The sequence below is a fragment of the Centroberyx affinis genome, unplaced genomic scaffold, assembly GCF_046629955.1.
Source record: "Centroberyx affinis isolate AG114_WGS23_722 - 3 ecotype Tasmania unplaced genomic scaffold, CSIRO-AGI_Caff_v1 ptg007210l_1, whole genome shotgun sequence".
NCBI classification, from domain to species: domain Eukaryota; kingdom Metazoa; phylum Chordata; class Actinopteri; order Beryciformes; family Berycidae; genus Centroberyx; species Centroberyx affinis.
The window spans coordinates 130,554-155,819 of NW_027283646.1; the positions used below are offsets into that span (position 1 = coordinate 130,554).

General features: G+C 39.9%; 1 protein-coding gene across 4 annotated transcripts; it reads right to left on the bottom strand.

The window, feature by feature from the left end:
• Positions 1 to 25,266, bottom strand: tmem248 (transmembrane protein 248). Of its 4 annotated transcripts, XM_071513476.1 has the most exons (8): positions 24,934 to 25,266; positions 23,016 to 23,174; positions 20,880 to 21,168; positions 16,586 to 16,736; positions 14,746 to 14,929; positions 12,848 to 12,991; positions 8,055 to 8,125; positions 1 to 355 (listed from the first exon to the last, which is right to left on the bottom strand). In XM_071513476.1, exons 1-8 carry the CDS (start codon positions 24,934 to 24,936, stop codon positions 307 to 309), a joined length of 1,050 nt encoding a protein of 349 aa, XP_071369577.1. In that variant the 5' UTR covers positions 24,937 to 25,266; the 3' UTR covers positions 1 to 306. The 4 variants fall into 4 exon arrangements, with proteins under 4 accessions (XP_071369577.1, XP_071369580.1, XP_071369579.1 ...); XM_071513479.1 differs by lacking the exon at positions 8,055 to 8,125; XM_071513478.1 differs by lacking the exon at positions 1 to 355 and having other exon boundaries at positions 7,219 to 11,447.

The following is a 25,266-nucleotide window of genomic DNA, read 5'->3' on the forward strand; positions in this document are numbered from 1 at the left end:
ATACTTAGAATAACTAAATATTTGTGTCCACATTCTAAGTTGTGTTCCTAACTGAACAAAGAGAAAGTGAAACATTTCAGTAGTTCAGGGCAAATCAGCTCACCAGGGGAAAATTGTTTGAAGAAGTGAGTCACCAAAAGCAAATCTTGTCCATTCAAGAAAAGGTAACAGTGGCTATAGAAGATATCTGCTGGGTGTGTATGTGCATCTCCACACGCTGAACAAATAAGGCACCTCATAAGATTTCTGTCACCGCACTTTGGATGTTCTGAAAAAACCAAAAGACGTCATCTTGTGGACCATGAGTCAGGAAGCCATCCAAATTGAACAGGGCAAAACTTCATTTGAGAAAAAGCTGAGAGAGAGAGAGAGAGAGATGGGTCAACAGATTATAAATCGTTGAATTATAAATAGAAATCGTGTTTTGGACAGAATTCAATCCACTGCAGTATTACTCAACAAGTGTGACGCAAAGCCTGTTCATATTTTGGTCCGCGTTAAGGACACCGAGAGCCCGTTTACAGGTTTTGCATTTAAATTGGAACGCGGTGACTGAAAAGCAACCGGTGCATTATAATCCATCAACATTCAGTGCAGGAGTTTCTAACACAATTACACTTGCATTAAATTTATGATTTGTAGGCTGCATTATGGTTCGATCCAGGGCATACTGCAGCAGTGCACACCACTGAAATAGTGAATCAGGGCCAAAAAAAAAAAAATACAGAAATCTGAAAAAGTTTCTCCTGGTAATGATTTTGTTCAAACTTAACTTTGGTGGAAAAAGTCAAAACACTAGCAGACTTTCGTGCTCTGGAAGCCTGCGTAATAAATAAAGGTAATTATTATTGTGTGACTTTCACTTTCAATATCATATTCTGTCCATACTGCACCCCGGCCCACCCGCTCTCCTGTCCCTGACAATCTGTAACTGTTGCTGAATTAGCCTCCGCTGTGCCGCTTGTTTCCTTGATCATGGATGTCTGAAAAAAAAAAAAAAAAAAAAATCTGCAGAGACAGAAATAATGTGTGCCGGACTCAAACTGCCTGACTTCCTTCTGCTAGATAATAGTTGGATATCCATTGGAAATTAACAAGCAGCTTCGCCCATTCCTTTGTGCACAGCAGTCCCACAGCATCTTTGTTTACCCCGTTGTTATTCGGGGGGTAGGAGTGTAAATGAAAAAAAAAGAAAAAAAAAAAAGAAAAAAAAAGAGAAACAATCACTGCCAAATTGCATGCCTTGTCTGGAGAAATCTGATTAATGGTCTCCTAACAAGCGCTCCAAGGAGGCTCTGCCACTCCTGTCACCCAAGAATTCAGTGTAAATGAGCAAATCAAGGGTGGCTGACCTTTTCAAATATGCTCGTTCATTATGACCCATACAGAGGGCTGAAACTCTGTCCTTCACTTTGGTGCACACACATTTCTGGCACACAGGCACAAATATGTATATGCATAATATGTACATGCACAGATTTCACTTGCACATCACCAGGTTGCTGATTGAGAGTTTTAGTCAAGGAGGGGTAACACTTTACAATAAGGGTCACTAAGTTAACTAATAAACTAATAAACTAAATAAACTAGTAAACTAATGTCTGGTAATCATTTACTAATGGTGTTCATGTTAACTAAGGTATTAATTTATACATTATTGATGACTATTAAATAATGTATAAATTAATACCTTTGTTAACATGAACACCATTAGTAAATTACACGTTAGTTAACTGTTAATTAAGGGTTAGTTAATGCTTATTAAGCATTAACTAACCTTTATTAAGCATTAACTAACTCTTAACTTAGTGACCCTTATTGTAAAGTGTTACCCAAGGAGGTTTTAGTTCTGCAAACATTTCTTGGAGACAAAGCTGCTCTGGAGGCAGAAAGAATCTCATTGGTTGAGTTAGACCTCAGTGGGCGGAGCCAAAGAACCACAGGTTTTCTGGCTAAGTAACTTTAGTCTGAAGCTCAGTGAAAATGGCAAGAGGTAAGAGAGGAGGAAGCTAATATTATGAAGCCTGAAAAAAGAATGCAATCTAGATACTTAAGTTATCTAGGTCAGTGGTTCTCAACGTGGGGTCCGGGGACCACCAGTGGTCCTTGAGGGGGTTCCAGGGGGTCCCCAGCAAATTGATGAATTACTAAACTTCAGCATTATTTCATTTACAAGAAGTTAACACAATTAGAGAATGTAGAAGAATGACTGTTTTGATCATAGTTTCTCTGTTATCTCTCTACCTACAATACAGACAGTCATGGAATTCTGGACAAAATCATATCTAACAATAAAAACATTCTCAGATTTGGGTTTGAGAGACAAACTCTCATCAAATGGGGGTCTGGGGCCCAAATGTGGACTAAATTAGGGGTCCTTGATATGAAAAGGTTGAGAACTACTGATCTAGGTTAGCTAGTTAGCCTAGCAGACCTTCCAAGTTCATAAATGCCATGGTCATGAATGAATGGAAAAAATGAAGTCATTGCCATTTATATGTTTTATATTTTGACCAGAGTTCCTTCTTTGCCATTCAAGTTTTCCAGTTAGCTAACTTGAGAACAGAGAAACTGTTTTTTTAAGATTTATTTGTGCCTCCAAGAAATATTTGTAGAACTAAAACTCCAATCTGCCAAATGATTGTCGGTTCCCTATTGGTCAAATACAAATGCATCTCTATCAGGTTTGCATGTATTCATAGTATTCCCATGATGTCACATGCATTTCCTCCCAATATGGCGCTTTACAATACACACAACTCATTGGCTGCGTTTATCATTTGACTGTAATCACCTGTTAATTTATTACAATCGCCTGTTATTTTCCTACCAAGATGGCCGTGTGGCGATGTAACAGAATACTATGACTAGGTGACTCACTATCCACTGCCAGCTGCTCGTTTGAAAATGTTGATTAAAAGAAGTAGTGAAGCAAGTGGTGAAAGTAATCAAGTGGCCTCAGTTTCTTGTCTCTTCATTCCCCTCAGCATACGTCTGGTTATTTATTATCCATCCTGCTCCCTGACTGAACACCACTTACTTGATAAATTTTGCCCACTGAGAGGGAAGCACATTTCTGCCTCTGTGGTCTCCATGCAATCAGAAAAATACTCAAATTACTTGGGTGTCTAAATTATTGATAGGTATATGTGTATGACAAGTGTGGCTTCTATAGATAGAGGAGTGTTTTAGAGCAGTCCAATTCCCGATGCAAGCTTTGCTCACGCTGTAGTTTTGGAAGCATTTACACTTCGTCAAATTTCAAATTCAAATGCAATTTTCGAAAAGTATTTCATCACCGTGTAACTCGGGAGAAAACTGGTCTACTCTGGTGGAACACAGTAAAACAGTTCAGCGTCGGGTCACATTTTCAAGGACAGTGTCTGAAAGATTATGAAATTGGTCCTCAAACGTCTTTGTACCATGATAAAGGGCCTTAACACAAAGTATCACTCCTTACCTGTCAGAGGGCAGATGTTTCAAACGGTTAGTGATTTCATAGGAGCTGAGTGTTGTGGAGAAAAGTGATAGGCCCGGTGTCATGTTTCCTGTTGAAAATAAGCACTCGTCCAATCAAAATGTTCAAAAAGTGTGTGTGCACCAAAGACACCAAAATGGAATATTTTCAGGCTGTGTCTTTCACTAGCGGTATGACAAAAAAGCTTCAACCATTTTACCAGTTTGCCCTCCAACCTTCCACTGCCAGTGCCACAGCTGGATCATCTGTCTCAGGTCATGTCTACATTCACTGATAATCAGAAAGAAAAAAATGATGTTTTATTAGAATATTTTAAATAAGACTAAGTATTTTATGTCAGCTCCAGCTTTCAGTTATGCCCACAAGGGTTTAATACCCTTCAGCATTGCAAACTAAGAGAAATCTACTTTCTTTTACCACAGGGGAATCTGCATATTTAGGTAGCTTAACTGCTTTACTAAGAGTTATTCGAGTGGGTAAGATGACAAAGCCCTTAACCCAAGATACAGCAACCCCCTCCTGGGACAGTTAAACTTAAAGGAATAGTTCACCCAAAAATGAAAAGTCTGTCATCATCTCCTCACCCTCATGCCAGTTGAAACACAGGTGAAGTTTGTCCATATAACACACAGGGAGGTTGCCAGCACAACTCCATAGCAGCCTTCTCCAAAACAACTGAAGTCAGTGGGGACCAGTTCTTCAGAGTTCCAAAAAGACCTACAGTATATTTACACCATCATTTAGTGCAAATCTGAACTACAGCTGATTGATTTGCAGCAAATAATGATGTATAGGTCTTTCTATTCACAGTGTGATTGTTTGGCTGTTTTTGTTTTGGAACTCTAAAGAACAGGTCCCCATTGACTTCAGTTGTTTTGGAGAAGGCTGCTACCAAGTTGTGCTGGCAGCCTCCCTGTGTGTTATATGGACTAACAAATTTCACCTGTGTTTCATTTGGCATGAGGGTGAGGAGGTGATGACAGAGTTTTTCATTTTTGGGTGAACTATTCCTTTAAACTCATCACTGCAGAACTCAAGATGATTACATGGATTCCGACTTGATGTAAAATTCAAACTCAACCATTGGGCTGTTGTGCTTTTCGATTCTGACTCCACTAGTTAAAAACCCGAGGCTGGTTTGTGAGGAGCTGGTTTGTAGGGGAGGACAAAGGGAAAGCAAAGGACAAAAGAAGGAAATCCAACTTCATCCATATGTCTGCAGACCCTGCCCTCTGGTGGCCAGAACACAGCAGTTCAGATTTATTTATAGTATTCATACATTTATTCCACCCAGTGTATACTAGGATAGGCTCCTGTCCCCTGTGACTCTTTAGAGGAATAGGAAAATGAATGAATGAATGAATGAATGAACGACATACTTTTATAAATTCAAACCCTTTCAGTCAGGAAAGACAGGCTTGAATGCTGTCCCTATTGAAGTCTATCAGATGTTATTATGATGGATTAAATATCTACTGCTGGCATGCTTCAGTTTGTCATTTAAAAAGGAAAACTTATCCCCCTCTCCGCAGGAAGAGTGGATCCCCATATCACTGAAACATGTGAATGGTGATCATAAGGATGCAGTTCTTTTTTTAAAAACTAGAGGCCAATTCCACTGCAATGTTGTGATGCAAACATACACATACAATGTATAGTTAATAACATGTCACCTAATATAGTTAATATAAATCTGTTTTTTTTTTTGTCTTACAAGGCAGGTACAGTATGTAGTTGACAACATCAGGCAGCCTTTCGAGATAATAAGAATTTACTAAGCTACTGATAGCATTTTGACAAAGAAAGATTGGATTTCATTCATATATCCCTAGATTAATTTGATGACTTGCTCTCTGTCCTGTATAAAATCCTATATGCAAAGTAATGAAAATGTCTCCTATTTAGGGGGGTAAAACAAGGATGCCTTCTATCCTCACACTAATTTACAATGACAATTTAAATACTGGGAATAAAGGTGAGATCAAATGAGGGTATTAGACATATAGAAACTCATGGAACAACAACAAAAGAAGAGGTATACATGTGATACTAGCCTCTTGTTACAACCATTTTACTAATAGTTTGTGTTTAGAATGCAAATATGCAAAAATGTAAAAGGTATAATGAATCAATAAAAGAATCTACCAGAAGAAAATACCAGTTAAAATGGGTAGGGACCTCAGCTAACATAATTGTTGTCCATATATCTCATGATATGAAAGATCATCCTAAAACAGATAGGATCTCTCAGCCATGAAGAGAGAAACATTTGACAATATTTAGGAAAACTGGCTGGTCTCCATTATGAGAACCAAAACCAAGCAGTTGTTCGGTCTAGTTCCTACCAGCTGAAAGATACAGTATCTATAAAATTAAGTCATTTCTATTCTTTTCTGACTTGGGCAAAGTTATTCATCCTTTTGTCTTGTATTGGCTGGTGTAACTCTTCTGTATTCTTGCCTCAGCTTTAATCCCCTTTCTCATCTGCAGCTAGGAGCAAGGCTTTTAATTAGAACTAAGAGGGGAGATCATATAATTCACTCATCCATGTTAATGAACTTGTGTTGGCTTCCAGTAGATTTTAGAATCGTTTTCAAATATTTTAAAGACTACTTTGCCCCAGAGCTTTTAAAGGAATAGTTCACCCAGAAATGAAAACTCTGTCATCATCTCCTCACCCTCATGCCAAATGAAACACAGGTGAAATTTGTTAGTCCATACAACACACAGGGAGGCTGCCAGCACAACTTGGTAGCAGCCTTCTCCAAAACAACTGAAGTCAATGGGGACCTGTTCTTTAGAGTTCCAAAACAAAAACCAAACAATCACACTGTGAATAGAAAGACCTATACACCATTATTTGTTGCAAATCAATCAGCTGTAGTTAAGATTTGCACTAAATGATGGTGTAAATATACTGTAGGTCTTTTTGGAACTCTGAAGAACTGGTCCCCACTGACTTCAGTTGTTTTGGAGAAGGCTGCTATGGAGTTGTGCTGGCAACCTCCCTGTGTGTTATATGGACAAACTTCACCTGTGTTTCAACTGGCATGAGGGGGAGGAGATGATGACAGAATTTTCATTTTTGGGTGAACTATTCCTTTAACTGCCTGTGTATAGAAGCATAACCTTAGCCTAAGTTTGGACAGTGCGCTGACACCATGGTAAACTAAATTGCGATTCAGTGCATTTGAAGCTACTCATAGCTAATAATGTGCATGCTTGTCTGAGAAATAGTGTTCATTTTTTAACTGAATGCTCAATAAGTATGCAAAAGTCAGGATGATATTTTGCCTATCTGACTCATAGTCCATGGCTTAATTTTTGTTTGTAATCGACTTATCTTCATACTCCATTTTTGTAATGAGAACCTAAGTCTTTAGAAGTAAAAATGCTTGTGTGAGACCTATCAGATCATCAATATTGATTTATCTGATACTGATTTAAAGAATCGGCTTCATTAGATTGCATACAGTGGAGACTGACAGGAAATATGGGAGATGACATGCCACTAATGTCACCCATTAAACCCATAACATTGTGAGTAGATAGCCTGCACCTTGAACTGCCAGGATGCCCCGATGCTGCCATGGCACATTAGTTCCTGTGAGAAAAGTGAATTCTTTCTCTCTAGCCATTACAATTGACGGACCATTAATCTCAATAAAAAAATGATAATGAAGGGATAAAATGAAGGGAACTGCATTCATCGGACAAACGGGCACAAAAGTGATGGTGAACTTCAGAGGACAGTTTATTTCAACTCGAAATCATTTACAGCAGTTCCACTGGAAAGGAAAAAAGGTTTGAATGGCGTCCTAATCACATTAAAACTACGGTGCTATGTACAGGGAGCAGAATGCAGCTGGATAGTGCAGAAGGCACAGAAGTGGCTGAATACTTGCCTCTAAGCGCTGCTAAAAAACGACAGAAAGGAAAACAAGGTGGAATGGCCGCCTTGCGCTGGAGACTGCTGCGTGCTTACGCCTACTGTCAAGCCAAGAGTACAATGTGAAATTATGTGACAGGAGAAATACGGCTCCCCTGTTGCTACTCCAGTCCTTGGTGACATATAGTAGTTTAGATACTATGACAGCAAGCATCTAGTCCTTCAAAATATATTTCTCTCAATTTACACTGTGAACAAACCTGGTAACTCGAGGTGAACGCACCTCAGCTGAACAGAATTGCTTTACAGGGCCATGGAAATAGTGCGGTTGCTGATCTGAAACTGGCGGGACAGGGAGGGATAAAAGTCAAGGATTCTGTTTTTTTCGTAAAGCCAATGTGTTGTACAATATGCGATATCATATGTGAAACCATGAAGACACGTTTATGATCAGTAAGCACAAAGCAAACTTCAAAGAAACTGCATAATGTTAAGGCAATTTGCAATCGGGAGGTGCAATTTGTAAGCAAAGAGGAAATCAAATCAAATACGGAGGGATAGGTAGCAGGTAAATGCCGGTCACTGACATTGACAATGACGGTTTGGCAATAATATGACATGCTTCACATCTTCAAGTTCCCTTCATTCACAGAACCCCCCCCCCCCATCCCCCAAAAAGTATCCGACCTGCTGTGAGCTGCCAGATCTTCCAACAAAGCATTTGCACTCGACTGAGTCCCACAGTGAAAGCACAAGACCTAAGAGAGAGTGATGACAATAAAAGCGACAACAGATTCATACTCAAGTATGATAAACATCGGAATTAGGAAGACTTCACATAGCCATAGCATTATTCAATGTGAAAAAAAAAAAATGAAAAAAAAAAAGATCAAGCTAAGGTATCGGAACCCTTGGGACCTAAACCCAAGACGGTTCCACTCATTCATCGATAAAAGAAGTTAAATAAAATCAAACAAGAATGTACAATGTGTTTGATACAATTAAGTGACAAGAAATTCATTTTTGCCACAGAAAAAGATAAACCCTATAAGAGTGCTATTCTAACTCAAGGTCAATTCAAGTAAAGGCTTTCAAACACAGAAAAAAACTCAAAACTACATCAAATTTCAAACCACTTGGAATTCTTACGGTTGAATTATTTTTTATAAATGTTGCATCTCGGCTTTAGATTATGCTGCTTTTAAAAAGTACATTCAGTAGGTACATCAATTATGGAACAAATGTAAAACACGGAGGTAAGTAAAATGCATCAAGAGTAGCTATTGAAAAAAGAAGTCTTACATAATAGACAGTAAAGGCGGGCTCAGACAGTGTTTTTTTATTCCCTGGAGTGGGCAGTCACTCCACCTTGGTATTTTTCTTACTTTCTCGAGACAGTAGGGGAGGTTGGGTTTTAATCACTACACCTTCTCTGGGCACAGACTGTGCTTTTTAAGCTTTTTAAACAAGCTAAGAAGACAACTTTAACAGAGTTGCGTCTAGACAACACAGTGTGTAATGGTCAATGACTCAGAATTCTGACGTTTACAACAGCCAATAAACAAATCTGAACCGAATCCAATTAGAGTAATACCAGATTGTGTTGTCTCTATGGTGAAGTGATGCGATATGAGATGTACGGGAAGATGCGTACATTTGGAATATATGATTGTCAGAGTCAGCGATGCTCTCAAATTACGAACCATAAGCATGAATTTCGTCCTCGAGGCGACACCGAGTTTTAGAGAATTAGCACAACTGAATGAGAGCGCCGACAATTTGTGTGAAAATGTGCAAACTTCTGCAGGGAGAGAGCTAGGGGAGATGAGCTCATTTTATGTTTGTGCCCAGCCAGGTCAATCCAGGGTTCACAATAAGTGAAGCATCATTTCAGTAAGAGTTGCTTAGTGTTTTGGAGTCTTTGAAGATTTCAGAAAACCGCAGTCTAAGGCCGCCTTTATTCATCCCGGCATTTCCCAAACTCTCTTACACTCACACACCAAATGCACACCAAATGAGTTTTTGCACATTTTGTTGTACAATACAATAATTTAAGAAATGCAATTATTTTTGTATTTTATTTAGTACAGCTGAACCAACGGAGGAGTATACTTTGCCACACCAGAATTGTATATTTGAATTCACCTGTTCAAAAATAGAATTTTATCTTTACTTCAATAGAATTTTTAGTGTAGATCTCACGCAACAAAAATCCAAAATAAACAGCACAAAATGTGCAAGAAGTCAAGAGGTGCACTCGACTATACAAACACTTGAACACGTGCAATTGATATTGATTCGCTTAAAATAAAAGCAGAAGTACTTCAAAACGCATCCGAAAAATTCAATAACTCAAGAGCCATTTGACATTTACAACATCATTAGGACAGGAAAATCACAAGTTTGATTTCAAGCCACAGGCTAATAATACTGGAAGAGAGAAAATGAATAGGATGGTTGTGGAAGGAGGGACTGGCCGGTTAATGTCAGAAAGAGAGACAATTATCTCCCACCTATTTTCAAATAAGCAAGTCCATTGTAGGTAAGGCAAGATCATGTCTTGCTTCATCCAGGTGCAAAAAAGAAGACCATGTGGACCATGGTCACATAAATCTAGAAGCCACAAACACAAAACTGCTGCAGGGCGACTGGCAGCAGGGGAAAGAAAGTGGCAGGTGAATGATGAAGACACAGAGGGAGAGGATAATAAAAGGCAGAAAATCATATCTTCAGTGTGACGACATCCACTTGTCTCAAAGAAAAAACAGAAAGAAATTTTTTTTTTTCAACACTCACCATAGGAGCATAGGCAAGGGCTCATTTAACTGCCCTGAAAATGGGCTTGCTGAAAAGCCCAGTAGGATGAAACCGAGACAATGGGCCTCATTTATCTTACTGTTATCTTACTTGCGCTGCTGTTCTCTTAATGTGCACAGTGCAGTCATGCTAAAACATAACTCTGCTCTTATTAACATTGCTGACACATGGAAAAACATCTGTGTATTTGTCGTTACCTTGACGAATCTCAGCTGTTATTGGAGCTCTGGACATTTTTTCATTGCTGGTGGACAGTTCCCACATTGTGGAGCCAGCAAGTATTTATGGTTAATGCTGAATCCATGATGATGATGTGAAATTACTGTGGCCTAAAGCCTATGTTAAGAACCATGAATGAGTTCAATAGTGCTGGTAATACTTAGGCCTATTGTACAGTGGTTTGTACAAACAGTCGGCCATACAGCACATAAAAACATTTAATTGCAGCTTCTCCACCAAATTTGGTTAAGGACTTATCAGATATGATGGGGCCGTAATTACACAGGCAAACCGCATAGAGCTACTTTTCAAGAAACCTATACGACGCCTTAATTCTGACAGAACCTTGATTACATTGTTGGTTCTGGTGTAGAGAAAAGTGCTACATTCATTTCTCTTCCCTGTTTAGACGGCAATGACAAATGCGTAGAGAAGATTTCATTCTCAACCAGTCGCAATGATCTCAACCTCAAGTAAACAACGTGGCCCAGGTTTTCAAGCACATTGCAGTTCAGTCAAACATACTTTAAGTGACTAAACTACATGCTTTGTTCACTTGGGGGGGGGGAAAACACATTTACAGACAAATCTTATATCCAAAACCTTTGCTAAATGCCACAAAACGCTTGTGTAACCCATGTTCTCGGTGGTTTCAAAAGACGATTTGTATCTTGCTTGGTAAATGAGGCCCAATGACGGCTGGCAAAGTGGGTGTGTAGTTCTTGGATCTGGCCTTCTGCTCTGTTGATATACTGCATGTTCTGAGATGGCACAAAGGGAATCAGGCAAAAAAAAAAAAAAAGTACTGAATATCAGAGTTCCTACAACTATTTACACCGTAGATACAGGCACTTATATATCTTTGGTTGGAGAAACCCAACATTGCAAGAGAAATGCATTCACAGAGCTTTTGTGTCCCTTATTGTATTTCCGGGGTTCACTAGGCAACTGGTATGTATATTTTTATTTCTTCGAGTTTGTCCACGTTAAAGTTAAGTTCTGACATAGCTCTCTGATGTCTTTTTAACCCTCTGACAACACCACCTGAAAAAGAGAAGAAATGGGTTCAGGCGCAGCTTACCAACTCAAAACAACAAACAACAATTCAGAAATATCTGAGTGTCTATCAAACAAATGAACATTACTACTATAGCATAATGGCAGTGAAATCCATTAAACGGAAGTTTACAGAAGTGAGTCTTAAAAGACCCAGAGATTGCTTATCATAGCTATTTCCTCAGGAAAGTTGTTACAAAGTTCAGGGGCTCTGATTGCTTCTCCTCAGTCATTTGGGTTTTCATCCAATCTTGGCTCTGGAATAGTCAAGCTTTGTGTTTAGATATGACAGCTGATAAAGACTTCTGCACATAGGGAGTTAGATTCTGTACAATATAAGCTGGGGACTCATCGCTTTGAAGCAATCAAAGTACCAATCAAAAACTCATGAAGCAATTTTAGACATTCAACACAGTGCGGCCGGTACTGAAAATCTGCACATGTATAATCTAATTTGCTTCGTTCTCGACCCAGCAGACCACTCAAAACCATTCCGGCTGGCCAGATTCAACCAGTGAGTCAGAACTCGCCGGTCTAAGCTTAACATGGTTTATCACTGGACTGGTCTGAGCTGGCACATTTTACTGTGGCCCCGACACCCCAAAGGCCGGCCTTTACTTTGCTCATGGGTACGATGGTGATGAGTATTGTCAGTAGCGCTAAAGAACCAATAAGCACACTAAAGAATCGTCTTCCCAGGTATTATGGTTTTTATATAGCGGTCATGTCTTTGACCTATCAGACTGCTTGGCTGAAACTACCTGTTGTACATCATCCCTCAAGGTTACACAGATTGGGAAGATGCTTCTAACAGCTGGAGATGTCAAGGCTCTGTTGGGACTCTGGTACACTGCCCTCTAATTGAAGTTCACTGGCACCAGATACATGAGTGTATTAAAGCGGTCACCAGTTATGATCTGGACTTGTGTCCAAGACTAAATATATATACACACTAGGTGTTCCCCTCAAAGTGTTCCACTACGATGCCTCAGACTGGATCCAGACCGGTATTGCGGTGAGGAGACCATGAAGGTTTTTTTGTACCAAAGCGGGGGGCTTCTTTTATAACATAAGTCTCTTTCAGCTTGAGGGGCAGGATGGAAAAATACACATTAAAGTGGGGCAAGTACTTAGTAGCCTACATATAAGTAATATAAATATAGCCAACCTTAAAGCACACAGGGGTTGCACTATATATGCTGCAATGCGCTGTAAGGTATGAATAGTGAAATGAAGACCCCCTTGGCATTTGTTGTTTTTGTATTATTTTATTATTTTTTGTCTCTAATGTGGTTATGTGCTCATTACTGCATGTATGTGTATTTCTTGGAAAAGCTTCAATAAACTTACAGTCATAAAAAATGTATCGTTGTAGGAGTCTGTCGTACCTTCTCTGGGCAGAAGTCGGGGTTGGTTTGCCGTACTTTGCCGGGCCGGCCCTTGATGACTGCATAGCAGAACATGGTGATGACCATGACAAACAGGAAGTAGCTAGTATGCATCAGGTGCAGGTTGATGAGGGAACGGTCGTCCTGGTAAGAGGAGAGATAAAGTGCTTGAGATAAAGCTTGTGTAAGAGGACGTCAATTCTATCAGTGTTGTTCCAATTCCTAATGGTAGGTGATAGACGATAAAGGTTATAGATTACTTGATGCCTCTTTACTTTTAAGAGCTTTTGAATGCCAATTTAAATCAAATTAAAGACTAATTTTAGCCCCAAAATAAGCGCGAAGAGTAAAAAAAAACGTACGGTAATTCAAACATTTTAAGGTTGGTTGGTTGGTTGATGCTTGTTTGACTTCTACCGTACTGCCTGGTGTACGAGTGCATGCTGTATTTCCGTATGACGAGCTAAGCTCCCTAAGCACTGCACACAGCAAGAAGCATTACACACAAACAAACGCACACGCTCATATATGGCTCTTATAGAGGTACTCCTCCCAAGCGCCTAATAAGGGAAACATGAACTTCAAGTGTCTTGGGGTTATGGGGTTCCATGAGCCTAAAGAGCTTCAATATCCGCCTGGATAGATTCTGCAATCTGAAACTTGACTAGAGGCTATTCTGTGTTGTTTTGTCGATGATGGTGGAAAAGGCCGTCTCAGGCACCACTTCCGAATCTTCCATAAGTGTTCAAGTGGGTTGTGAACAGGGTAATTGAAACAGACACAGCATATATTTTCAAAATGTTTTCATGCTCACTGTACATTCAGTGCCCACTTGTGGGCTGTGAATGGGATCATTGTAATCCTGGAAAAAAGACTACTGCCATCAGTATAGAACCAAGAATAAATGGCTTTCAGAATGGCTTTGTGTTTGGCAGCATTTACCTCGTCTTGTAAGAGCCTGAGTGAGTGACCCCATACCGTGCCTGGAAAATACACTTGAATAGCTCCCATATACAATCATGCTCTCAAGTTTGGGTTCACCTCGACTTTCTGCATATTTTGTTGTACGACAAACATGAAATTCTAGAAAAGAAAATGTTATGTGAAGGTATGAAATTCAAGTACACACTAGGGATGTTAATGATTAATCGACAATTGATTAATTGCCATTAAGAATTTTATCGATCAAGCATATATATTATTATATATTAACTGATTAATCGACAATGTGCTATTTCTCATTTTTTGCTAAAATTATTTACCACCACAAGGTTGCAATCTAACTTTCACCGCATATACAGAGGGAGAAGAAAGCCAAGCAAGCGGGTGAAAAGTCCAGTGTAGGAGAATTACACCCAAAATGACAACAGTATTCATTGTAAACATTGTAATACAATGTTGAAATACAGTACGTCTACAAGCACAATGACAGGGAATGCAGGAAGATCTTTTGAATTTTGCTTGGTATATTAACTTGTTGAGTTGGCCTAAAGACAGGTGTAAAAACGCATTTTGTATTTTCTATTTTCTATGTCAAAAGCTGTTTTTTACATAATGATTAATCGATTAATTGGTCAAAATTACATTGCTGTCAATTCATGTCATGTTACACTTAGGTTGTAGTTATGCGTCTTCAACAATATTTTCCCAATACTGTTTCAAAATTGTTCTAATTCAGATTCTTTGCCATAAAAGCTAATATCAGAATACATCTCAATGGGACTATAAGGCATAGGAGGGACTTAAGGGTACATGGGGTGCACTTTCAATTGAGTTTTGCTCCAATACACTCCAATACTAAGTCAGCTGAGACATTGGACATCAGAAACTCCCCTGAATAAAGACTCTGGACTAACCAATATCCCCCCAGAAAATGAGTTCAAAAGGTTGTGACTCACATCAGGTACGATGACAGTAAGCTTTGGGTTGAGTGCGTGGTACACCTTGCCGATGGCTCCTTTGTAACACCAGAAGGGGTTGTAGTCCTGACTGTACTTGGTATCCGAGTCGCGGGCCGTGGTGAACAGCTTGTACCAAGATGTGGCATTGGTGTATGTCTCCGGCACACAGTGGGGCGGCTGCCTACAAGCCACAAGATGTATTCCATCACAATAGGGTGGGGAGAATATATTAAAAAAATGCTCACATATGTTGGCTACGTAAATGACCACAGAGGAGTGAAAAATGTTCTTGAGGAAAGTGACTGCAACTGCATAAAGCCCCTCTTCAGCAGATGAATTCACTGTTCACAGTCTGTTCACTGTAGTGGCACTGAACAGACTAAGAATATGTTTCTATATAAGATAAGCAAGCACTCAATCAAGATTCATATTTCTAGATTATGTCACTCAATTAAATTTCCACAACGCTCGACTCTTGTTGGGGTCCACAGGACTTTAAGAATTCCAGCTGAAACTGGACTAGGCTGCTGAAATTGGGGAGGCATTTTGAGAATCACTCTATTGATCTATTATATCACACCATTGATAGCCGTTTGAAAAATATGGCCTATAATCTGACCAAAAGTAAGATGTGAAAATCAGGATGCATTCACTGCAAGCATGTTTGAAGCAGTTTATTCTCGCTCTGGAGCGTTTCCACACAAAGATGAAAATATGGTTCTTGGTCCTCTTCCAAACAAACTGCAGTGCAGTTCGTTAGGAGCGAGTACGTACTCTGAACAAGTACGGGAAACGACCCCAAAACCGAAGACTTTATGGGTATAAGAAGATGGATGTTCTGATAATAAGATGGAGCATTCGATAAGCCCCGATGCTCATAGTCAGCTGTTTCTTTATGTGTTCTTACCTGGTATGAGGACCAGTGAAGGAAAATTACAAAGCAAAGAGCGCAGACAAGTCCATCATGCTTAGCTAAAGTTACAGGGCCTGGAATCGTATTTGTTTTGACTGTCCCTGCTCACTGGCTGCCAAAATCTCGACATGTATTTGATGATGTAGACTGAAATCCTTTGACTGGACACCATTGATACAGTATTATGGCAAAAGTGTTGTGGGTGGGTGGGTTATTAAAGAAGTGGACTATTTTTGCTGGTAAACAAAATGTAAAAAAAACAAACTAATAAAGTAATCAAGGGACCAAAAAATGAGCTAATCTGCAATCAAATGGTGCTAATCAGAGGGATACATACTGTTAGCTGCCAATTAGGCTAATGCCTGCTCATTATGTATTCTATACTGACTTCAAATAAATGCCTGGTCTCAAACCCTGGGCAATGCTGAAGAAGAAGTGGGAGGCTGAACAATCATTTTGTGTCCCATTTCTACAGAATTCAGGTGTGACATAACTTGGTCTGATGTGAAGACAAATTGAAAGCCTGTCTCCAGTAATTGCATGTAGTAATAACTGGTCAATTAGGTTGTAGAAATTATTAACAAGGCTATTATAGGTAATTTTATGGTATGCTATAATGGAAACATTTTTGCAGGTACTAATGGGCAGCCATGTGAGAACATGAGTGCAGATACAGTAGCTGTGGGTGAAATAAAATGACTGAGCTGAAAATTACATTGGATGAATGTGAAAATGGATCCAGATCAATAATGGGGTTTCTAAATGAGTGTTGCACATGTCGCTACTAGAACAACATTCACAAAGTAAAAATACCGTATCCGTAAAATGCAATTGATAACGTGAAATCTAAAATCAATGCCCATTTCTAGAATGTCAGAGATGTAAATGTGTGTCCCTATGAGTCAGGGAGGCAGTCCAACTCACACTGTGACGGGGAAGATATTGCTGGCCGCTGTGATGGTCATGCAAGTGCTGAACACCACCTGCTCACAGTGGCCATGCAGTACGCAGTCGTCCGAGTTCCAAGATACAGGCAGGGTGAAAGTGATGTTCATTTCCTCATGGGCTTCCCGGCCTACACACGAAGACACATGAAAAAACACAAACAGTTTAGTAAATTGTTGCAGCTTTTTATCAAGCTGAGTTCTGTTTTGAAGTAGTCCTGTATTTCTAGGAAATCCACCCATATGAGCAGGGCTGGCTTATGCCCATTCGAACTCTGCCTAAAGCAGCTAGAGGTGACTTAAATGTGCACATTCTCATAATGCTTTTGTTGACAAGGGAGTAACTGCTCCAGATTGCGAGAGGGGAGGGGAAAAAAAGGAAACAAGAAAGACATCTATACCTCCTCAGGCTAGTACAAAACTACAGGTGTTAAAGAGCAGTGCCACTCTCTTTGCAATTATCTGGGCCAAGAACAGTCTAAAGAGTATTTGTTAATGCATACAACTCCTATAGCTAAACACCAGAGAGGACAAAACAGTATTTTTTTCATGGCCTGGAGCTGCTCAACTGACGAACGAATGAGTGTGAGAGTTGACTTTGTAGGCTTACGCAATATTTATAATAAATATCTGAATACAAGAGGGATGGGGAGATTATCTTTCAAACTGACTAGACTCCTGGGAATGTCTGGAGACAGATGTGGCTATGTCAATACGAGCGCAGTGACGCATCACTTCCAGCGGGGGTCCACCATGGACAACGAGACTCCAAGCAACTGCTTGCCAACACTCCCACAAGAGAAATCAAACAAGTGATGAGTGCAGATGAGGAAAGTGGTCCAACTGCAGCTAATGGATGCAGTGTTTAACCTTTCATGAATCGGGACGGGACAATATAGCAAAATTCAATATCGCAATACAAAAATGTGACAATACGTATCGTGGGGCAGAAAAATGAACCGTGATATTAGCTCCATGTTATTCTGCTGTAGTAATCACAAATGAGACGCTTGACCATCACAATTTCACAAGCTCTCCATCCAAATTATAATATTGTCACTTTGTAATGACAGTTTTAAAGTGTTGTTTACATTCTAGCGAGCCAATGCCATCGCTAGAAAGATTTGTGTCTCAGAAATAAACAGAATTCTGCTCGGACTTTGTTGTCATTGAACTTTTATTTATTACATTGTATCGTGATCGCATCGAATCGTGAACCCCATATTGCGTATGGAAATCGCATCGTGAGATTAGCAGACTTCAGTCTCCCTTCCAAGGTAGTTATACACTCTTTGAAAGAAAGAGAACTATTAATGAGATTTCAGAAATGTAATACAAACAATTTGGGGGATGTAAATCAGTGACCCAGTACAGTTTTACCCACTGGGGAGTTTTCAGCACGAAACATACCATGTTGGTAAGAACAGTCAAATGAAAGCCTTTCTCCTGCTTTTGCAAATGCACAGGATTTGATGTAAGTCCCTTGTGCCATAATCCAAGATGAGCCCAATTCAGATGTCAAAAGAATGGTGTGTACTAACCCACAAATGGTGACTATCTTAGATCTTGGATCAACATCTTCACATACATTTTTATATAAACCCTGATAGAATCCTCTTATAAGCAAAATTCTTAAATGCAAGGCTCCTCAATGAAAAAGTTTAACGTGGCTTGCAGAGAGTACACAATGTACTTCTTTGTACAACAAAGTTTCATTTTGGTCGGGAGCTAATTGCAACTTTGAGTGTAATAACATGTTTAAATGTAACCATTTTACTTATCCTTGCAATGGAAAAATTGTCATGCCGTGTGGGGTGGCTATGTTGGGAAGACCTCATGCCCACTGAAACAGAGAATCAATGAACACAAGCGCTCCATCAAGAACAGCAATTGGGGAAAACCCAGCATGACATATGATTCAGGTGTGGCACTGAAAAAATGACCATCCCAGACAGAGGTGGCAATGTTTTCATGGCATGCCTGCCCTAATGTGTGCCCTTATGAATTAGATAGACTAACCTATTGTGCACTCTAAATTGCTGCATTGTATTGCATGTCATTGTGCACTAGAGAACGGCTTATGAAAGCTGCTGCAGGGCCAATGTTCTCATTTGATAACCGCAATATTTGTAACTGCCTGTCTTTGTCTATATTTTGTTCAATATTGGTATCACAGATTGTGCTCAATATGTCAGCCGGACCAAAGATTTAGTAAATGAATACATTTATGTGTTGCTGAGCAAGAAGAGAGCATGTTATTTTCTTCATTATTTTAGGTAGGACACAAATTGGATATGCGACTATGCCACTTGTTTTTTGCCACCAAAACAAAAATCCACACTGCCATTGCTTCAGAAATGGGCCTATTCAGTGATTATGCAGTGAGCAGCAAATGAGACCTCGCAAAAGACAACAGACCCAAATAACTTTCCATTTGATAAAGCATGAAACAGTTGAGGCAAATGTATAACCGAGCAGGCAACAAAATAAAACTGTATAATATGTGTAAGTGCATTTTGTGTTAATGTAGTATATTTTTTGTTTGGTGCTAAAGCCAATAAATGCCTGCTCTGTACTCTATTCTTCTTTTTCTTCTGTTATTCAACTATCATTAAAAAAACAGATAAATTAAAAAAATATCATTCTGTGGAAGTGTTTCCATGGATGAGATGTAACGAAGATTCTAACGAAGATGTAATGAAGAGTCTTGCTTTCTTTTGGGTTAAATCATTTTTCTCTGTATTGCACATTTTGTGCAGTCGTTGGTGCCAAATGCCTATAGTAGAATTCATTTGAATAAACTGATGGAAGGGAAATTCTGTCAGTCTGATCTTGAGCTTTAATTCCCTGTGCTGTTATTAACTTAGGCAATGCTGATTTTTGAGATGCATGAAGGGATGTAAAATGGTGCTGTGAGCTTTAAATGCAGCACAACGGTCTCCCTCAACTGATATACTAATACTAATACTTCCGGTTTGTTCTGACCCTGCATTATTCACAACAATTCCACATTTTATTAAGGTTATTCACTGATGATACTGGAATCATTATTGGATAACCAATTAAATCGACCTATTTGAAAAAGGCATATCCAGGGCACTTCACACCACAACAACTATTGACAAGTTAAATGCTGACTGATGTAATTCTACTGGGCAAAGACAAAGGCAACAATGGTAGGCCAGGCAGTGAATGAGAGGCAGCAACAACACATGTCAGCTGCCCCTAAGCCTTTTAATTTAGGAGCCAAAACTTTCCATCTTTCCACATATCAAAAGGTGAGAGGCAACGAAAACCACGCTCTTATTTCTGGTTTCACGGGACAAAAGTGGAAACGTCACAAACACAAACCAAATTGTTGTAAAGTACAGGAACGACATATTTAACGGCTGGAATTCTGTGGTATTCCCCTTTTACAGCACTGTGCTCTGCTCAGCCTTCTGAAACCTTTAAGTCTGAAACCTATAGAAGGACTCAGTGGGAACAGGCTAGTGTTACACAACGCTGCCACTGTTCCCTCACCATGTCCAGCTCAAGCCACCATGCAAAGAGGTAAGCTGAAACCTGTTAATAGAGGACACACTCCTATCCTCAAAAGGAGCGACTTACCTCTGTACAACAAGCATGCAAAAACAGTCCAGGTTATTAACATACAGACATAATGGACTGTGTAAATTTCTCACTCGACAGAAACTGTAGCTGGATGAATTTAGTAACTCATTAACCAACAACAGACTATGTGTTCGTAACACTGATTTGTTTGAATCTACAGTCAAACAAAACAGAATCACACTTGCAACTAATAGAGTACACTCCATATACCGGGCAGTAAAATTCCATCACTGATAACTAAGTTGGAACATTTCCATGTCCTCAAAATTGTATTTCTTCCTGGTTGGTCAATGCTGTTTTTCAGCTCAGAGAAGTTCTTAAGGGGTGAACAATCTGGTTCCCATGACAGTTAGGTTCACTGTGGTGAAAACCTGAATCTAAAAAACATCATCTAATGCTATGAAACGTGTGAAACAAGTTGGAAAATACATTGTTATATTCCTATAATTTGATGCATTTGTAAAATTCCCCGATGTTCTCCGACTTCCCCAGAGAATTTAACAAATCTCCCGTCTTGAATACACTTCTCAAAATTCCATGATCTTCCAGGAATTCCATGACCACCACCTGATCTCCCATTGAACTTAAACTGAGAAAACTTTCCGAAGATGCACGACCAGGCGAGTGAAATTTAGCGCGGTGGATAGAGAACGGTAACCTACCAGTCAGACCGACTTGCTGCCCCAGCACTGTGGCATACAGGTGGGTGATGTTGCGCGAGTAGCCCCCGAACGGGCGCTGGGGGTCCAGCGTGAGGGTGATGGGGACTGAGATGTTGATGGGGCCCGAGTCCTCCAGCAGCAGGGGAGCCTGGGTGCTGGAGCGAGCCTGGCCGCTGGTCACCACCATGCTCTCCGGCGTGGTCGACTCGTTCAGGCCATGCTTTAGCGTCTCGTTCTCCGACACGCAGAGGTCCAGCTCGTTGAAGCGCAGCAGGAAGGTGTTCCAGTCCTGAGGGAGGGCGAGTGCGCAATGCGTTGGAAGGGAGAATGGATTGTAATCAAGCAAACATCTACAGCCCCATATACATGGCATTAACATGTCTATATATGATTTAGCTGGATTACATTTGCACCTGACATTACAAGGACTATTCGAGCACGATTGGAGTTTTTTGCTCGTTTGCTGCATTCCCAGTGCTTTCCTGTCTAAATATTATGGAGGTACTCCCAGTAAAGAAGACGGAACAAGGCAGCAAATTAAAGCTGTAATTGTATAAGATCCATTTTCAATTTCTGTTTCATTTTACAGACTAAAGCTGGTGGAAGCGTCTTGCTTTGGAATGTATGTTGGCTTGACTGGATTGTGAGACCTTGTGAGGGCCTGGGTTCTAACGTCACCGCATAAAGATAGATAAATAAAATATTAAGATATTTTGGAGAGGAAAAAAGCAGTAACCGGACACGTAGCGCACTGGAAACTTTAACCGCCGTTTTCTTGTTTATAAGGAGAAACCGGAATGAAGGCGGCCCCTCCTGTCTCGACTCGGCCCTTCACTTTAAAATCAGAAGTCAGAATCAGAAGTCTCGGGAATTGTTTTCTGAGTTATTTGGAATTGAATGGGAGCAAGTGAACCTGAGAGGTGTGGCAAAACTGATTGAAAATATTGTAAATCGTGGCGGATGGCTGTAAAAACACTCCAAATTAACATTAAATGGATCAAAAACTAAAAATGAGCAAAAAATCCAATCGCCCTGGCATGGTCCTTCAAAATGTTTCTCTGGTTATACAATGAACCCGGATTTTGCTTTACATTGTCAAAATACAGATTGCCATCACTTCCTCTCAGGATATTTACATCCTTTCATACTAACAGCAAACACTTCGTCTCGCTTGTTCCACATACACCACTATCCTGACAATCCATTTAGAACAACATGTTACTATTGGAGCCTGTCGTATTTGCGCGTGCTTCCTGTTTAGATCTGTGTGCAAAAGTTAATTTCCATGACTGTAGTTGCCATATGTGGATTGGAGACATATTGCATTCTTTGTCGTTAATGCGGCCAAACGTGTCTCTGACCACCTTCGGAGATGGTCTGTCTGGGAAATCAAATCTTCAATACGTCTTGGGTGCATTTACACCTGGATTTGATTCATTTTTGCTCCAACCCGGTGTTTCTCAACCCAGTCCTCAAGGACCCTCTGTCCTGCAACTTTTCGCTCCAATTCTACTCTTGCACACCTGATCCAATTAAGGTGTCATGAGAATGTGTGGCCCTGAATTCAATCAGGTGTGCAAGAGTAGAGCTGGAGCTACAAGTTTCAGGACAGGGGGTCCTTGAGGAGTGCGTTGAGAACCACTGCAAACCAACTACAGTCTAATTACCCAGGATGCATGTTAACACCAGGTGGAAAGGGGGCCAATGTGTGGCTCTCACTCTTGGTTAAGCGAGCAGTTGTTCAACAAGTGGCAGCTGATATAACTTAGCTTGATCCAAAACTGACAATTCGCACACAAGATTGTTGAGGAGCATCATCTTGGTACTACTAGCCATTTAAATACACTGCACTATCATGTTTAGAAAAAGCTTCAAATGAATACTGAAATATAAGAAAAATATCTATATGTAAAGGATAGCTTGAGTTCTGTTCTTTAAGTGTAATCAGATGGTTCTTTAGCCTGACAGTCTGTGAATCAGGTTAAACTAGAACAGGCTGAATGAATGCAAATCATAGGGCGAAGGCAATATTTTTCAAAACCTGGGGCAAATGCATCCTTGTGGCATAAAGCAATTCACAATTTCGTCCAGTTTTAAAACTACCCGCAGGCAAAGAACCTCGGGGGTGTTCCTCACCTCGGTCAACTCTGGGGACTTGATCTCCTTAATCTTGAAGAAATAACCAATGGTCAGGAAGGCGATGGCCACAGCACTGACGCTGACCATAAATATGACCAGCGGTGGACGGTTGTTGATGTAATTTCTCAGGTTCTCTATAGGATTCAACAGGTACACCTGCATATGGACAGATACACGTTAAACTGACATTAAACTGAAATTGGATCATTTCAAGGATAAGCTGTGAATATTAATCACTCTAAAAGTTGATGGTGTTGGTTCCTTTTGAATTTGCAATGTTGAGGTGAATAAGTGCTCAATCAAAGTGGGCAGTTTCCATAAGCAATCATTAGTATCCTGGATGGTAATTTACAAATTAAATTACGCACCTCAAAAATGTTTAATTTACAACAGCAGAGACATTATATCTTGCTAGTGACATGATTGTTAAAGGACATTTAACTATCTACACAACATGTCTGAGATTATATGGGATTCCTGTGACTGCTAAAGAATATACCGAGGACCCTCAGGTCCTTTCATATTAATGCAAGGGAACAGCATTTTTGAGATAGGTGAGGCGTTGAAAGCTAAAATTATAGTAGATATTATATGCATCAAGGACAGAAAATCTACAAATCTTTCCACAAAATTAGTTTGGAATTCTTATTTTGAATTGGACAGCGGTGTGGCATCTTAATGAGAAATATCATCACCAATACCATAAGTGGCTTTTAAATCCACTCATTCAATTTGTCCAGTAAAGCAGGTGCTTTCAAGATCCCAAAATGGCACTGATGCAGAATGTGCGCTATGCAATGACATTCAATCGTTTATTATTATTATTATTATTTTATGAATTGCTATTTGGAACATTTTAGTTAGACTTGAAACATCTGTTGACTGGAATAAAATTCTCGAATTGAAATTGACATGTTATTTTGTGACAGATTTGGGTACATGTCAGAAAAATGTACTGAACTTTTTATTATGTATGGACAATATTATATTCATAATTTCTGATGGACAGAAAATAAACCACATACAGAGCAATTTCAAGGGGAAACTAGGACACAGGCTGTTCAATCCTAAAATGTACCAACCTACCTAATCTCACCTAACTCAGCTCCTCTGTCAAAAATCAGCCTCAATGGCAGACAAATACAGTTGTGTTTTACGAGGTTTTTATATGGTGTTGAAAGAAGACAACTTGTTTATGTGAATGGTTCATAAATGTATGTGTGCGTGCGTTCAAATAATCTCACTTTAGCCCATCTGTTGTACTCTCTTGTATGGAGAGAAAGTCTGGCCAAAGTCCATAAACGTATGGAAGTCATCCTTATCGTAAACACACATACCTGGTTGAGCATAACTTTAAGACCCTTTACGAATTGAGAGGAGCCACTCTTCAAGTCAGCATATAGCTGATAGTCAGCATCAAATACATCATGCAGCTTATTCAATAAAATTTCAACTTTTTGAACTGTACTATTGTTACTCCCTTTACCCCCTTCCACCAAAATACACCGCTGTGGGTGATATCGATCTGTCAACCAATTCCAAAAGTTAACATTAATAAATTGTTGCTTGGTGGATCATCTGTATGCCGAATTGCAGGGGATCCTAACAATTACAGAAGGTCTCAAGTCATGTTCTGTCAGTTTGTGTACCTTTGCCGTTACGTAAAGCAACATTAATCTGCAAGATTTGGAACGGACTTCGGCGTCTAGCTCTCTCCATACAATGGACAACGGCCAGGTGACTAAAGTTGTCAACCCTATAGCATAAGCTAAGCTAGCTACCTGGCCCTCAAACATATGCCCCAGTGTGTGACAACAATGGATCAGTCTGGTTGACGAGTCATGACATGTTAATATGAAACTAGAACGTTTGCCAAACAGCTAAATAAACGATAGACCATACAGTATGTTCTCACCATTTTCTCTTTCTGTGCATACGACGGATGCTAGCTGACAGATTTGTTACGGGCCACAATAAGGTATCAGTGTTGCTAGCAAGCTAGCCTCGCTGCTAAGCTAGCCTTTGCTGCTAGCTTGCTTACTTTCCCCAAGCTAGTCGCTCCTGAATAAACCGTTGAAAAACAAAAGTCGGTGTTTGGTAGGGACAGCAAGGCTTTCGGCGTAAAAACCACCACGGCTACTCCTTCCCATCCTTTGATTTGTCGTTCACCGCTGCTCTAATTGCCGATATCTCTGTATACAGTCTGGAATAACGTCAATAATGTTGTATCGCGGTCCACCCTGCCGAC

Excerpts from the sequence above, each read along its gene's own strand:
- tmem248 (XM_071513476.1), bottom strand. Across the intron at positions 21,169-23,015 it reads AGTCCCCAGAGTTGACCGAG|GACTGGAACACCTTCCTGCT; the intron begins GTGAGGAACACC and ends GCCCTCCCTCAG. Across the intron at positions 16,737-20,879 it reads GCAGCAAGTCGGTCTGACTG|GCCGGGAAGCCCATGAGGAA; the intron begins GTAGGTTACCGT and ends CTTCGTGTGTAG.